Source organism: Podarcis erhardii (genome assembly GCF_964252035.2).
Source record: "Podarcis erhardii genome assembly, chromosome: 3".
Lineage (NCBI taxonomy): Eukaryota > Metazoa > Chordata > Lepidosauria > Squamata > Lacertidae > Podarcis > Podarcis erhardii.
In genome coordinates, this window is record NC_138507.1 from 56576127 (window position 1) to 56593515 (window position 17389).

Sequence of the window (17389 nt, forward strand, 5' to 3'; positions counted from 1 at the left end):
ACACTCTCTTTGGAGATGGGGAAATTTGCAAAAAGGCCCAAGAAACACTTAAAGACTACTTCGAGATCAATTTGAGATCAGACACAGAAAAAAGAATCATTTGGGACGCAAGTAAAGCCGTGATGCGTGGCTTCCTAATACAACAGAATTCAATAAAGAGGAAAAAGCAGAATGAGAAGAAAGAGAAAATTTGGAATCTAATAAAAGAAGGGGAGAAGAAATTGAGATCTAAGCCTAAATCCCAGGAGATATTAAGAGAAATAAAATTCTATCAAACACAATATATGGAATTGACGAACCAGGAAATAGAATGGAAAATTAAACAAATGAGACAAAAGACTTTTGAATCTGCAGATAAATGTGGGAAGCTACTGTCTTGGCAACTGAAAAAGAGACAAAAATTGAATACAGTGACATCTCTCGAAGTAGATGGGAAGTCTATTAATAAACCAAATGAGATAAGTAATTGTTTTCAAAGTTTCTTTAAGAAATTATACAAACAAGGGCCAAAAAATGAACAGGAGATAGAAGAATTTATTGGAAAATACGGACTGTCAAAAATCTCTGAAAACAACAGAAGGAGTTTAAACGAGAAAATTACAGATCAAGAAATAGAGAGTGCCATCCAGGATATGAAGCTGGGAAAATCACCAGGACCAGATGGATTAACTGCGAGATATTATAAAGTATTGAAGGATTGGTTAATACAACCATTGAAAGAAGTCTGCAATCAAATTTTGGAGGGGAAAAAGGCTCCCGAATCGTGGAAGGAAGCATTCATCTCACTTATACCAAAGACAGAAACTGAGAAACATCAAGTCAAGAATTACCGCCCTATATCACTTTTGAACGTGGATTATAAAATTTTTGCAGACATTCTAGCAAAAAGATTCAAAAAAGTGCTGTTAGAGGAGATTCACAGGGACCAAACAGGCTTTCTACCAGGCAGGCATTTGTCAGACAATGTGAGGAATATTATAGATATTCTAGAACTTTTGGAAACTGACATAAATAGAAAAGCTGTTTTGATTTTTGTGGATGCAGAGAAAGCCTTTGACAATATTTGTTGGAGCTTTATGAAGAGGAATCTCCAAGGAATGGGGGTAGGCAAGAACTTCGAAAATGGTATAAGTGCAATTTATTCTGAGCAAAAGGCCAAACTTATTGTAAATGGTATGGTTATGGATGAAATTCCAATAGAGAAAGGGACACGACAGGGATGCCCAATTTCCCCTCTATTGTTTATATCGGTACTGGAGGTTTTCCTTAACATGATTAGAAGAGACCAGCTGGTTAAAGGTATACAGGTCGGAACTAAACATTATAAGCTAAGAGCATTTGCAGATGACCTAGTTTTGACACTACAACAGCCAGAAACTAGTACAAAAAGAGTTTTGGAACTTATTGAAATATTTGGTCAGGTAGCAGGTTTTAAATTGAATAAACACAAGACAAAGGTGTTGGAAAAAAATCTCACGGTGGAGGAAAAAGATAGTTTTCAAAGAGAAACTGGTTTGGAAATTACTAAAAAGGTAAAATATCTGGGGGTGAACTTAACATCTAAGAATGTGAATCTATTTAAAGATAATTATGAGAAATGCTGGGCTGAAGTGAAGAAAGATTTCGATATATGGTCAAGATTGAGACTTTCCTTGTTAGGCCGAATTGCTGTAATTAAGATGAATGTATTGCCGAGATTGTTGTTTTTGTTCCAGACATTGCAAATTTTAGATAAGATGGACTGTTTCAAGAAGTGGCAGAAAGATATATCTAAATTTGTCTGGCAGGGCAAAAAACCCAGAATTAAATTTAAGATTTTGACTGATGCAAAGGATAGAGGGGGCTTTGCCCTGCCGGACTTAAAACTTTATTATGAAGCAGCAGCTTTTTGCTGGCTGAAACCATGGCTACTTCTTGAGAATACAGACATTCTGGACCTGGAAGGTTATGATAATAGTTTTGGTTGGCATGCATATTTATGGTATGACAAGGTAAAGGTACATAGAAATTTTAAAAATCATATTATTAGGAAAGCATTGTATAATGTATGGAATCGATATAAAGATTTGTTTGAAAGTAAAACCCCCAGGTGGCTGTCACCAATGGAAGCTAAGGCGGTAAAAAGATTGAACATGGATACAGACTGGCCAAAATATTGTGAAATTGTAGAATATGATGGTGAAAAGCTGAAACTACAGAGTTTTGAGAAATTGAAACCTAAAGTCCGAGACTGGTTACATTATTACCAGATTAATGAAACTTTTAAGCAGGACAGAAAACTAGGATTTCAGAAGGAGAGGTCAAAGTTAGAAACAGAATTGCTAGAACCCAATACTAAGAATTTGTCTAGAATGTATAATCTGCTGCTAAAATGGAACACACAAGATGAAACGGTTAAATCAGCCATGATTAAGTGGGCACAAGATATTGGTCATGATATTATGTTTGCTGACTGGGAGCAGTTATGGACCACAGGTATTAAATTTACGGCATGTAGTGCCCTGAAAGAGAACATAATGAAAATGATCTATAGGTGGTACATGACCCCAGTCAAGCTTGCAAAGATATATCATTTGCCCAATAACAATTGCTGGAAGTGTAATGAATGTGAAGGAACTTTTTATCACCTTTGGTGGACCTGCCCAAAGATTAAGGCCTACTGGGAAATGATCTATAATGAAATTAAGAAAATCCTTAAGTGGACATTTGTAAAGAAACCGGAGGCTTTTCTCTTGGGCATGGTCGGCCAATTGGTACCAAAGAAAGATAGGACCTTTTTTATGTACGCAACAACAGCAGCAAGAATCCTTTTGGCGAAGTATTGGAAGACTAAAGAACTACCTACTCTGGAAGAATGGCAGACCAAGGTGACTGAATTTATGGGACTGGCAGAGATGACCGGCAGAATCCGTGACCAGAAGAAAGAGACAGTGGAGGAGGACTGGAAAAAATTTAAAATCTATCTTAAAAATTGTTGTAAAATTTCGGAATGTTAAGATGTCAGGGGATTGGACACTAAGAATTACAGCTATAAATCGAAATTTATAAAGCAGAAACTCTTTTTAAAGAGAATTAAATATAAAAATGGGATGAAGAATTGCTAAAAATTTTGAAATTTGGATGCAGTGAAGGGGAGGTTTGGGGAAGTCGCATTATGTTTGTTTTGTTTTTTCTTTATGTTGTAAAATCAATAAAAATTATTATAAAAAAAAAAAAAAAAAGAAGTTCGCATTTCTGGGGCATAGCCAGCATTTCACTTCAATTTATTAATTGTGATGTCACTGCTGAATTTACAGTTCTTGACCCATTGTTCATTCCATTAAGCAAATGCAACCATTCCTAGTTGCCTTAAAAAAAGAAAGGAAAAAAGTACACAGCAAGTTTTCTTATAACTTCAGGATTCAACGAAAGATTACTTTGTTTATGTGAAGCTAAGGGAGGAATTTTAGACCAAAGAAAATAGCTCAAGCTGGAATCTAAGCTGAATTTCAAAGATACTTTTTGAGGGTTACTTTTCCAAAATTTTCAATCCAAAACTATTGAGAGCCTTTTAGAATTTTGTTACTGGTTTTAACAAGGTGCCATAGAATGCTGTATGATCTCATTCTACATATGTTGTTAGTACTTCAGTTTTAAATGCGTCATGGAAGTAGAAAAGTGTTGCACTGTTGCTTCTTAGAAGAAGCCTTGACAAGGGACATTATTTTTTAATTCTATTAAATCAGAACATTGCATTGTTTTGAATTGCCAACATTAAGTTGAGTAAAAAAATAATACTGCATTTGCAGCTTACAGTGCATTTTTGCTGAAACTACTTCTAGATATGCCCCTACAAGCTGGAGGATATGTACTTGGCGAGCATTAGTTTGACAATAAATTATATCAGGAAACTCCAGCAGTAGGTAGCTTCTGTTTCTCCTTGGATATTTGAAGGGGATGGCTCAAGTGAGTTGGGAGTGTATCAGTACCCTGTACAGTTGCTAGTAGATACTACTAGCATCAATTCTTTACTAAGTAGCGTGTGCAGAATTGCTAGCATAAATGGATTTTCTGTGCCTTTGGTGCAGAAGGGAAATATTAACTTTATACAGTCCTTATTCTGTCACCTTAAATTTATATCAAATGACTAATAAACACCAAATAAAACATGTCAATTTACTCAAGTCTTGATAGTTTGGGGCCAAAAAAATAATAATAAATCACTGCTTTAAATCCCCCTTTATATAAGAAGACAGTTTCAGCCAACATTGCCTTAGATTCAGCACTTTGTCTGGCATTTGCTCTGAATACACCCTGCTGCCGCCAACCATGTGACCTTGCACCTGTTATTGACTCACTCAAGTGTTTGATTGCTGGCTCCTTTTGTCTGTGTATCTGTACGGAGGTGTGAAAATGACTTTTTTTGTGACATGATCTCTAGGCTATCTCAGCACCTGCATCCTCTGTCAATGGCAGATCGGCATAAGCAGAGTCAATTTGCATCAAGCAAGAGCAGTTTTGATTGTGCCTCTGCTTGTCATATGGCCTCACTGACGGAGGCTGCCTGCACCTGGTGAGAATATGCCTCTTTTCTCTGAGGGCGGCTCTTGACTGTTCAGTGAAAAGATGGCAATTCTCATTCTGGGATTAAAGCCTCATCCTCTGGGAATGCTGATGTTGCAGATGTCATTTATTTAAGAGGAGCTTGAGCTCGCAGATCCCTTTAAGGAGCACTCTGGTGCAAATCTTTTTGTTGCACACTTGGGCATTGATCTAGCTCCGGTAATGTTATTTATTTTAAGGCATTCTGTGCCATCTTCCTGTCAAACATGACATTCAAGGCAGCTTATAGTTTCATAAAAGCAGAATGAATTTTTCAAAAAGCAACAACCCTGAAAACCACTGTAAGAACAGAGGGTGATGCCTAGCATGGGCATGCACACAGGGTGTGTCAGGTGTGCAGTAGCAACTGGAAGGCACCATATATCTATTTATATACGGTGCCTCAGCCCTGTGTGTTTAGCAAAATACATACCAGCTCCATTCATATTCAGATGTTCATCTGTGCCCCACTGAAATGATGTGCATCTCCTATCCAGAGCCACCCCTTTAACTGCCTGGTGATCATGTCACAATTTTTATGTAGGGTGGCGTAGAGATTAGGACTAGATGTTGCATTTTTTGTTTGCCTTTCCCATTAATGATACTGCTTTAAACAGCTGCTCCTAGATTCTTATCTGATGCTTCCAATTTATTTTGTGGCCTGAAGTATTTGCTCTGTTCTGCTTCTCCTCAGCATCTGCAGTTTTGCTGTAATTCATTATCTGGATTGTATCCAACTAAGTCATACTCACATAGACCCACTGAAATGAATGTACTTACATTATTCATGCCCACTGACTTCAATGGGTCTTCCCTTATCTCACCAAATTCACAGCATTTCCATGACTTCTGCCACTTCTTACCATTTCTTGCATCGTCTGACCTCTTTGGGGTATTAACTTCTCTTACTTCAGAACCAAGAGAAAAACTCTTAGAAAACAATAAGGAACTTCATAAAGAAAGCACAAATGTTCTTCCATCCTGAAATGGATGGAATGCCCCTAGCTTTTGTCTTCTAGCAGGTCAGTCAAAGATCATTGCCCTTGCAGATCCTGAAGAGCTCCATCTCCAACGCGTCATTTATCTGAGCACTTCTTCCAACTGACATCATGCTTTCTGTGATGGTCTGGTTCTGTGATGGTCTGGTTGTATCTCTCCTAATACAGAAGTTGCTTCTCTGCTAACTCTGCTCTTTGTCCTGGACTCTGATGGCTCCCCACCCCCAGTAATAGACTCCCCAGTCCTCCCTGCCCCTGAGCCTACTCGCTTGATGTCATGGGCGGGCTGGATGCAAAGGAGCGGTGGGAGGTACCAGCTGGGGAACATCCAAGGGAACCCCCAGGGGAAGAAGGCTCAGAGGCAGGGGATTGGTGGTGGGACAAGAATGGTCAGAGAGAGAAGAGGGGGCAGACTGGGAGGAGGAGGTGTTGGAAACTGAAAAGGTAACAGGGTTTAGTGAGCAGGAAAAGGCAGGGATGGAGTGCAGTCCAGAAGCAGAAGCAGAAGCAGAAGCAGAAGCAGAAGCAGAAGCAGAAGCAGAAGCAGAAGCAGAAGCAGAAGCGGAGGCTGGAGAGGAGTGGGGGCAGGACTGAAGAAGCTAGGGAGTATTTGTCTCCTTCTGTGACCATCTCCCTTCCCTTCCAGTGTTCCAGAACACAGAGAGGAATAAAGAACTTGGAGCAAGAGAGACAAGACAAAGGAGCCTCAGGTTGTTGGGGGAGGACCTGGGGGAGGAGTCTTAGAGACTGGTGAGAAGGTGGGGACCTTCAGTTCTTGCAGCTATTGGTGTTGTCTGCTCAATCTACTGGAGCCTGTCTTTGCATGCAGGGGAAGTTCCTAACTTATCCACGGTTTGAGACCCATCAGCTACCCTGGTTTAGCTGGCCAGTCAAAGCCACTTCCCAGGGTGTAGCCACTGTTGCATGCTGACAGCTTCTAGGAGCCACAGATGAGAGCTGAGTGGAGACCAAGGCAGACAAACTACCCCAGAAGGAGCATGACGTGTACCCCACCAGAGATACTAGCCCTACCCCACAAACCTCTGCAATATTATCTAACATACTCTGTCCTGGAGTCTATTGGGTGTTCCCCCTCATTGCACAGGCAATACTGCTTTCACTGCTGAGAGCAAAATCTGCAGAGACTTGTGCTTCCTATTTATCTCTCTGTAAACAAGTGAGGTTCCTTTCTTGCTGCTCTTACTTCCTGCCAAGTGTCATCCTGGCCTTTATGCCCATTCATAATTGCCTCCTTGGCGAGTATCGCAGTGAACAATGATTTTGGTAGACTCCTTCTGTAGGGGTTCTCTTAGCTCGCTCTGAAGGGCTTTCCCAAGGGTAGCCAGCTCTTATGTGGTTTCTTGCCACTTCCTTCATGTTGCTCTTGCCTCTAAGCAGAACCTTTTTTTTTGGTCATCTGTTGTATTTATTTTAAAATGGTTCCCAGAAAGCTTAGCCCTTCAATTATCAGGGCTTGGGGGGCATTCCTTTGGTTGGGTCCTCAGGCTACCAGCCTTTGCCAACCTTTGCCAGCCTTTGCCAACCATGTGGAGGGTATCAGGTTGGTGAACCGTGAGCTGAGGAGCCTTTTCTTATAAAAGGAGACACATGAAAAGACATACCCACAGAAACTTCAGGAGGTATGGATAAATCTAGTCAGTTTATTCAGAGGGCTTCATTTTGAACAAAAGTGAGGTTAAAAAAATTAGCGTTTTTTTTTCTTGCAGATCTATCTGCAAAACACACGAAACACACGAATCAGCTTTCCAACGTATAAAACCTCATTCATCAGTAATGAAATGTGTGACCCATAGCTAATGAAATGTGTAGCAACAGCTGTACACCTGAGGGGATCGTAGAACAGGAACAGAGCTCTAACTAAACTCCTAGATTCTGGTTTTTTCCATTTCTTTCATTGATATGTGTCCCCCCCCCCAATCTGAAGGCATCAGCTGCATGTTATGTCATTCTAGGGTCATGTCAACCGCGCACAGGAACGTAACAGTAAGAGCTGACAGTAAGAGCTGTTTGACAGTGGAATTTGCTGCCAAGGAGTGTGGTGGAGTCTCCTTCTTTGGAGGTCTTTAAGCAGAGGCTTGACAACCATATGTCAGGAGTGCTCTGATGGTGTTTCCTGCTTGGCAGGGGGTTGGACTCGATGGCCCTTGCGGTCTCTTCCAACTCTATGATTCTATGATTCTATGATTCTATGATTCTAACTCCAGAGAAATGATCTGTTGGTCAGTTTAATGAGTCATCAACGTGGATTCCTCAAGCCTTCTCTGAGTTGAAAACAGATCAGGAACACTGCTGGAGTCTACACCATCATCATCAGCAGTGTGGTTGAAGATTTTGTATCCACAGCTTTTAGTACCGATAGAAAACAGAAAATCCAATAACCTAGCCATTAAGCTGCCATAGGAACAAAGGACACAGGTACTCTGGGTTTTATCCAAAGTACCACATTGCCTTCAGGAGAAAGAAAAAGAAAAACCACATGTGAAGATTAGCACTTGTAGACTGATGACCCTTACTGCATCAAACGGCTGGTTCTGCTGTTTTATACTCTCACCAGGTAGCTTTTCCTGTTTTGCTGACCATGCATTCTGCAACTCAGGTGTTCTGTAGGGAGGGGGAGAGAGAGAGGTGGATGATTCAAGAAGATAATAAAAGTCACATTTTAAACTTCTGCTGAAAATAAAAAAGCAAGGCATTCCTAGGAATCAAGGAAAATTTCACATTTAAGTGTGTCTGCTCCACATTAGATAGTGGGTGAAGGGTTTATATATGAGGGCTCTCATGTGAGGAAGGGCAATATATAATGAAATCATGAAATCATCATCAGAAGATGTTGAGCTGAAAAGGGAAACATTGAATCTCTTAGCAGGAAGTTTAGGAAATAGTCAGTGGGATGATTTCTGAGAGAGGCCCTCAGAGTTGGGAAAACATCTTTGCTTGAATTGTTCATCTGAGAATAATCATGGTGCAGGCTTGACTGGAAAGCAGGAAGGTGACAAAGGGTACATGTCTACTGCATAATAGACTTGGCTGTTAAGTTTGAATGAATATGATCCAGCCTCTTCATAAATCTTGACAGTCGGTCAGCAACCAAAAATTTAACCTGATTGTAGTACAAATATATCATAGCATTAAAAATTCCAAGTGCTATTTGTGTTGTTCCCTAATCAGCTCTTGTTACTATACAGTTGTACATGGATATTCAGCAATTACATAAAATTGACATTTAAAAATCCATTGTTCCTTTGCACAATGACTTGTATAATTTCCCTAAGAGCTAGTGAAGTACAACTAGAATATTGCCTGCAGATATAGTAAATAAGGTTCCAATCTTTTACACACACAATACAATGTTTGTTCTGCACCTGCAAGGAATAGATCTTTTAGTGTATATTTGTATATAATAGATATTCATGTATACTGTATTTGATATCTATGTACACATGTTTTTAGTGTATTTGCGTATGATAGATCTTTATGTATATTTGTTTAAAAGTCTGTTAATTTTATTTATATTTTGATAATTTTATGTCTACTTGTTTTTGAAGTCTGTTGATTTTATCAGTGTTTTACTTAAGGTACACAAGGTATTCTTTTTTTATTAAACGGTCAACACATCTTGCTTTTAAAATAATCCCACTTTGCCATGAACAACACTAACTCTTAGTCTGGTCTACCTCACTGTGTTGTTGCGAAAATAAATCAGACACTTTTTTTTTTTTTACACACACTGATGTGGTTATTATAGTGGTTGCCTAAACATCTTTACTTCAATGTAAGACCCACTGAGTTTAATGCAGCTTTCTCCTAGCTGATTAGTTTAGGATTGCAGTCTTGCTAGGAGAAGGTGACATAAATAAATAAAGTTTAAGAGCATATCCCAGGAGCTGGGCATAGCAGTAATGTATGGAAATGCACATTGGGTTGAGGGGCAGTATATAGGCGTGTCTCCCCACTTATGTGGGGGTTACGTTCCCAGGTAGCATGCAGAATTGTGTATAGTGCGAACACTATCTGAAAAGCCTGTAAAACCCTCTAAACTTCTGAAAACTATTGAAAAACCCTGTAAAAACCAGCAGCACTTACCAGACTGGCATGAATAGTGGCAATGATGTCTCTCAGCCTTCCTCATCACTGGAGGATGATGTGAAAATAACGACAAAGGGAGTAGACTCAGTACCCCATAGTGGGATTGCAGTTGCAAAGGTTCCTGGGATTGCTAGCTGTTTTCTTGCTCTTTTCAGGCTGTTTTTGCCCTTTCCATGCCTTTTTGCAGTTTAAACCTATTTATTTACTTATTTCCTGGATTTGCATGTATTTGCTGTTGCATGTAAGTCAAACATGTGTCGGGGTGTGTGTGCCTGTACTGAAGCGTAAATCTTTAAATAACTGAATTTATTACTTGGAACCTGCCAGAAAGGATATTCTTGATCATCAAAGTTCTGTTGAAACTTACGAAATCGCATTTTCTTGCTGCTTAAAATTAATACAAAAACTACAATATGTTGAGAGAAGGATGTGCTTTAAGTGATAACTTGGAAAGATGTTGTAGACAGAGGCTATGATTCTACAGAGAGGATGGATAATTGTGCGCACAGGGAGAGGTGTATACATGGCATGAGAGAAAAAAAGTGAGAGGGATAGATGGACTGGAACATAGATAGGAAGGTTCACCTAGGTTATGTTTTCAAGATTTCCTTTTTTCTTTTGCAACAATGAAGCCTTGGAACTTGCATTTTAATATGAAAACCCAACATTCCAGGGTTTTAACAAAATAATTAGAAACCTCCCCTCTGTACACAGATTCTGTGAGCTGCCAAGTAATGCAGCAGAGTCAAGTATTGCTTGTAAAATTGGTTTGCACGGTTACATTTTCCATTCTTTCATGTTTCTTTAATAGCCGCCTGTAGAGAAACAGCCAAAACCAATTTAGAAAGCAGTTCAGTAGAGAAGCTTCCTCCCTACATTTCTTATAGAAAACTCTCTCTGAGTGTGCAGCATAGACAGAGGTTCATAAATATTCTACAGTCACATTTAAAGAATACATAATGTAGTTTCAGCTTTATGATGTATTGTGAGTACTGAGTAAGTATTTACCTGTAAATCCCTCATCTCTTTTAATAATCTATAACATAGGAAAACAAATATTTAATTGTTAGACCGAGGAATGGGACAAACTACTGTGTTAATTTATTGAAACATTTATAGGTTCCCCCTCCCCATTCAAAGACTCACACGGCAGCTAACAACATATATAAAACAAGAATAGTGTTCATTCATAAAAGATAAACGAAAGTGAATTTGGGTACATGGATGGGGAAAACAACTTTTGATGGCAAATCTTGTATCTAGAATGAACATATTTGAACTGCTACCTAGCAGGCAAAATTGCCATCTCTTTATCTGAAAGATTGAGAGAGAGCTACTGACAGGAAACTGGGCATCTTGGTTATTGCTATCCTGAAATGAAAAATTGGAATTCCATTCTTTAAATATTACCTTACTTTTGTTCTTTGCCTTTTATGTTTAAAATAATGTGGCTATATTTTAGGATAGAGAATTCAAATGCCATGCATGAAATGACTTAGGTGTGATAATTGCCAATAGAATATTGGATTTGGAGTGAGAAGGTCTGGATTCAGATTCGCATTCAAGCATGATTGCACTAGCCAAAATCTCAGCCAAACCTACTGTGCAAGGTTGTGTGAGGGTGCACTTTGTGATGAGAAGGAAGCAAATTGCAACTGTGATGAATAAAACAAAGCCACTAACCATCTTTTATATGTATTATATCCTAGGACAGTTTTCCAGCTCGCTTTGGAGGAATTCATTTTGTAAATCAACCATGGTACATCCATGCCCTCTATACAGTTATACGGCCATTTTTGAAAGAAAAGACAAGGAAAAGGGTATTTTTCTCTTGTTTGTTTGCATGGTTTTGCAAAATTGTTCTTTGTTTCTAGATTGATCACTTTGATTGGCAAGCAACACAAGCAGCAGAGGCAGTGCCCGTAGCATTGAAATAAATTCCTTATGAAACACATTTACTCATTCTAAAACTATGTTTGTTTCATCATGCAATGTGCCAATGGGGAATGGTTTCTGTTGTTCTATTAAGAGTTTTAACTTCCAAGATATTAGGAAGCTTTGCAAAATCATAATACAGTAATCATATTTTTTAAAGAGTAAGAACAATTGTAAATATGTTTTATGTAAGAGATAAAACATTGATACCAATAGACTTTAGCATCCAGATGATAACAGAGACTAAATAAATTCATCTTCAAACACTGTTCCTCAATCAATCAAAGCCTAGCCCCGATTTTATAAGTTTTACAGTGCTTTAAAATGTTCTGAACCTAATGCAGTAAGCATAGTTTAAAAATGCTGTGTGTAAGTTAATAAAGAAGCTGTCATGAAATGGGACATAATCAAATTGCCTGTGTTTTAATTTATGGGGAGGTACATTTTAACAAAGCTTGGTTATGTTGGGTGCAGGTTCCTAACCTATTACTTTTATTGAGGTGCATAATGCTATAAGTAGCCAACATGTGAAGCATTGGAGTAATATACTCCCAGGAAGCACCCCATCAATAACTGGACTATAGTATTTTGTACCAGCTGATACTTCTGAATATCATCTCTGCAGATGATATTCAGAAGTATCAGCTGGTACAGAATACTATGCTGACTAGTCAAAGTTATAAAGTCATGAATGGCTCATGTTAACTTAAGATTAGACAAAAATACGACACCTGTGTTTTAACATATGGTGATGTACATTTTCACAAGAGTCATAAATGGAAATCTGACCTGCTGGCTTAAAAGAGAAATGGTGGTTGGACTCTGGGGCATTGATTACTGCAGCACTCTGTGTTTTCATTGCCCATTTTCATCAGTCCAGTGTACCAATTTGTTTGATGTGGACACTAATCAAACTCCAGGAAAGTACACCAGCAGGAAAACCCACTCATACTGTATGTGTTAGGGCTTTTCCCCATCCTTTCCCCAAGAACAACTCTTGCACCACATTCATACGCTGCCTTTGAAATCCATAGGAAATTCAAAAGCAGCGTGAAGTGACATGCTAAGTAGCACTATTCTTTGAAGGGAAAGAAAAGAAAGTTCCACTGTACATGCTGGAGCCCTTGAGGGTACATGCAAAGACTAGCTAGATGGCAGCTACTAACTATCTAGAAGCAAAATGCGGTGTCCTGCTGTAGTCAGAGCAAGTGGAATTTGATGAAGGAAGAAGAAATAAATTCCATGACACACATCACAGATCCCACTCAGTAGGATATTTAAAAAGACCCTGGCGGGGTGCTGTGGTTTATCTTAGATTTCTGAGAAGCAGAGATGCTGTGTTATCCAACTCATTCTAGGTTTTTCTCTCCAAAAAGACTGTAACGTTTCTCGGTCATATGTCAAATTTTTTATTTTTTAGTCTGGAAAATATGCTTGGGGATATTTGGGGGCACTTATGAACCTTTGATTGCCTATTCTTTTAATATAAAGACACACACACACACACACACTGAAAAGCCATCTTGCTGGATGTATTTGCATTCTCCCTTCAGCTTCTGCCACAAAGTGTCAGCTGCATGAAACTTATTCCGGCATGAGATGTACTGGAAGTGGTCCGAATTTTAAAATTCTGCCCAGCGGGTTTGTATCCAGTGCTGTGTGAATGGAAGTCCACTTGTACCAAGAAGTATTTTTGCAACCATTTGCTTGCACTAGCTACTTCAACCTAATTTTGGCAATCCTCCTTCCCTTTTGTACCCTCCTGGCCCATACCTCAGGCCATACTTGAGAATGCCTGCCCTTGGAGAAGCTTTTCAGTGGGCACAAGAGGCTACATTGGGGAAGAGATATGTGAACTTCTAATCGCACTGGGTACAATCCAGTACTTATGATTTCTAATAAATTAGAAACCTTTAAGTGGTCCTAAAATGCAACATTCCTTAGAGTTTAGCAGAACATATACATACACATTACACACATACATTTATTAGCTAGGATCCATAGAATGAGATGCGTGCACTAGTGGGATTTTTTTTTTTACTTTTCCTCGTTGAACATCAGACATCCCCAGCATAGCTGCTTTTTGAAAACCTTGCATGGATTTGCCTTGTGTCGGGAAGGACTGATATCCGCTGAAGGTGCTGGCTTGTAATGTCTTTGATTCATCCTTTTAACAGATATTTCTCCATGGAAATAACCTCAACAGCCTGCACCAGCTAATCCACCCTGAGATCCTGCCTTCTGAATTTGGTGGAATGCTGCCGCCTTACGATATGGGCACGTGGGCAAGAACGCTGCTTGATCATGAATACGACGACGACAGCGAATACAGTGTGGACTCATACAACACTTCTGCAAAAGAAGTCGAAAAGGACCTGTCTCCCAAATCCATGAAGCGGTAAGTTAGGCCTGTTGAAACAGAAAAGAAGGGTGTAGACATTGACCATTGATGATGCTTGGATGGGGCTGATGGGAGTCGGAGTTCTAAAGGGCATGTCAGTAGCTATCTCTCATGTAGTTGATTTTCTAGACTAAATGACTTCTGCTGAGGGCCAGGACAGTAGCATATTATTTCCTAGGAACATAGGAAGCTGCCATGACTCAGTCATAGTGTTGGTCCATTTAGCTCATCACTGTTGACACTGTCTGGCAGCAGGTTTTCAAGCAGTATTCTTTATCTACTTGGATATATCAGGAATTTTATCTGAGATTTTTGGATACAAAGCATGAGCTGTGGTGCTTCCCCTATGTAATTTAGCCATTCTATTAAACTGTAATGCATATTGATGCAGTAACATTCATTGTTTTGTATTAATGCATTTTGAAGTGGAAAAAGAAAACTCCGCTCAAGGCAGCTTGCAACATAGAACATTACATTTTCATTAATGATGTAAAATACAAAGAGAGAGGGTCAGCAGTTTAAAAAGATTGTAAAAATATTGTCTGTCTCATATAATAAAAGCCTGCCAGAACAGAAAGTAGTGATGGAGAGGGACCAAATGCACTTCATTGATTTGATTGACTATGTATTTCTATGCCACCTTCCATTCAAAGGAGTCCCAACGTGGCTTACCAACAATAAAGAACAGCCACAGCTGTAGGCTACAATTACAATATCTGGGCAATTTAGAGCTGACCCCACCAAGGCATATAATACCATTAACAAATCAACAATCACATGATCATAGGTAATTAGAAAACAATTATAAAACAGCAGCTAAAACACAGGCTAAACATTCACCCTCACCCCTCTGCACATACTGCCTCAATAATCATTTACTCTACTGATTGAAATACAAATCCCAGCAAACAAGAGGACATTGATTCAATAGAAATACCTACAAACAGAACCATACTGCAGCAAATGCCTTGTCTCCTACACACTGATCACAAAGGGGGGTGTTTGTGGGCAGCAGCCCCTCTACTGTTCCCTGAAGTCAAGCTCTCAGCAAGAGATTGGGATAAGCCTCCTCAGAAGCAATCTCAATCCCAGCAACAGACAAAAGCAGTGATATCCTATTACAGATCTATAGGTGGGCTGTCCAGTAACTGGCAGCGGACACACCTCATCTCTCTTCCCAGCTCATCTCTCAGCTCATCAGTGTCCAGGCTGCTAGAGCTGCCACTGAACTGGGTGGGTGGATGGAATTAGTTCCCTTCCCCCCTTCCCTTTGCTTGTACTACCTGGTAGTCTGACAGCCAGTCAGAATTCTCTCCATCCACGTTTCATGCTCCAGCTGCTCACCACTAAGAAATTCCTCTCTTTTGTCCCATGCAGCTGTGCTTCCACACTTAGCAGGACACAGAGGATGGCCTCTCCTTCTGATCTAAGGGAGCAGGCGGGATGGTGTGAAGTTATTGCAAGTCATGGCACTTTCATACCAGCCCTGTGGAGTGTTGTGTGATTCCAGATGTGGAGGGCCACCCATTGGGACACAGATATCAGATATTATCATGAGGAAACCAAGTGAATTCCCCCTTCAGGCATTATGCTGGAAGAACAAAAGCTATAGAATTGAAACACGAATGCAGCAAAGCAAGCCCAACGAGATATGCCCAACTTATCAGTCATTGCTCATACACCTGTGCAAGCCATGCTGTGTGCTACAGAGTTCAGAAATTTAGGAACCAGAGAAATAACCTCTCAATGACAGGTTAGACAGTATTGTTAGGAACCACATATGTGACTACATTATTATGCTGAGATCTGAAGCCATCCAATTCTACAACATCAGTAACAAATATTAAATTACATTTGAAGGGAGGACTTTAGAGAAAAAACAGCATTGCATTTCCAGTGACTGCAGTTTCTTTCGGATGAAAAAAATGTTAATGAAATGTAGCTGCATGAACTCTGAAGCTTTGTTCTCTGCTAGTTGACCAGCTTTGCTGAAGGAAACTGTCCTTGCTCAGTGATAATAGGGTAACATATTTCCCTTTGCGTTGTCAGAAGTATTAGTGCAGGCTGGTTGCCAGTCCATTTAAGTTCAAGTGCAAGGGGTGCCATGTGTCACTATCCCAAAGTATCTGTCTGAATCCTTTCTTCCTAAGCCACAGCCTGAGCTCATCCACCCACTCATGTTTTTAATATCCTCCGTGGGCATTTCCAAGCCATCCACCAGAGATGGATACAAACAATTTGTTTCATTAGTCAAGTAGATTAAGCTTTTCTGTTGCACCTCGGCTAGTGGTCAAGTTAATCTCAAGAAGCTGGCGCATGTATTGCTTCAGCCAAGAATCATTCTGCTCCATGGCTTTGGGGTAAATACTGTTTTGGGTGTCTGCTAATGCTCCTCTTGAAAAGGCCAAGTAGGGCCTCTAGGTAGCATGTGATGCCAGTTTCAGAGCATTATTAGCCAGATGGTGTGTTGGAAATATTCCACTGCCATCAGCTTGCAGCTGGCAAGACTTTGTATGAAATCTAATCCCCTTTCCTCAGCAACAGGACGTTTTTACCTTACTGCTAGCACAAATGCATGAAAATCCTTGCTTGACTTCAGTAATAGCTAGTAAACTTATTTTTTTGTAAGATTCATTGAATTCAGGGGTGTGTGTGCTTTTTAATCTGATATTTCTACAGTCAGAATTTTATTTTTATTATTTCTCAGATTTATATACCGTCCTTCATCACAAGATATCAGGGCAGTTTGTCCTCTTTGATCCATAGCAGTTTCACTTCTACTAGGTAGCTCCTATCCTGTGAATTAATTTGATGTCTCTGTACTTGCTCAGGACACATGCCCCTATAGACATCTGTGCACTGTGTTTAGGAATAAGGCCTTTTGAAACACAAAAGACTGGAAGGGACTTTAGCTCAAATGTGCTCGGAATTACTTACTCGGAACACTGGCTCTTCTCTGCAGGAGGGCAGACTGCTGGCTATTTGGTAGAGATGCTTTTGCCCCACCTTGAACATGATACTTTTGCCCACTTTTGGGTGATGTCCCCTCCTGGTGCAGCTCCAGACCACACAGGAGCCCACTGACCTGCTGGAGGGGCTTTGTGGGTACAGGGGACTGCAGAGGAAGAGAAAGGTTGGTTGCTCAAGATGCCTTCTGCTTGCACCCACCAATGATTTCAATTCCATTTGTATAACTAATGTTTCTCACACTATCTAAAATGAGTAAATTGGATGTTGAAGTGAATTAAAAGAGGTTCATTGATTTGTGCAAGATCAGAAGCCCTTAACTTCTATATGTTTTCATCATGGAGTAAGTGATCATGTAAACTTGAGGGTACCCAACAGAGTGCTCTCCAAATATTGCTGG

At 39.8% G+C, this 17389-nt stretch overlaps 1 protein-coding gene across 1 annotated transcript in view; it reads left to right on the forward strand.

Moving 5' to 3' along the window:
* Window positions 1–17389, forward strand: part of CLVS2 (clavesin 2) — a 47804-nt gene that overhangs the window by 23788 nt on the left and 6627 nt on the right. Inside the window, exons 3-4 of the mRNA XM_081855929.1 lie at window positions 11396–11506; window positions 13799–14019. Of these exons, the coding sequence (XP_081712055.1) occupies window positions 11396–11506; window positions 13799–14019 (332 nt within the window). The remainder of the gene's footprint in view (window positions 1–11395; window positions 11507–13798; window positions 14020–17389) is intronic.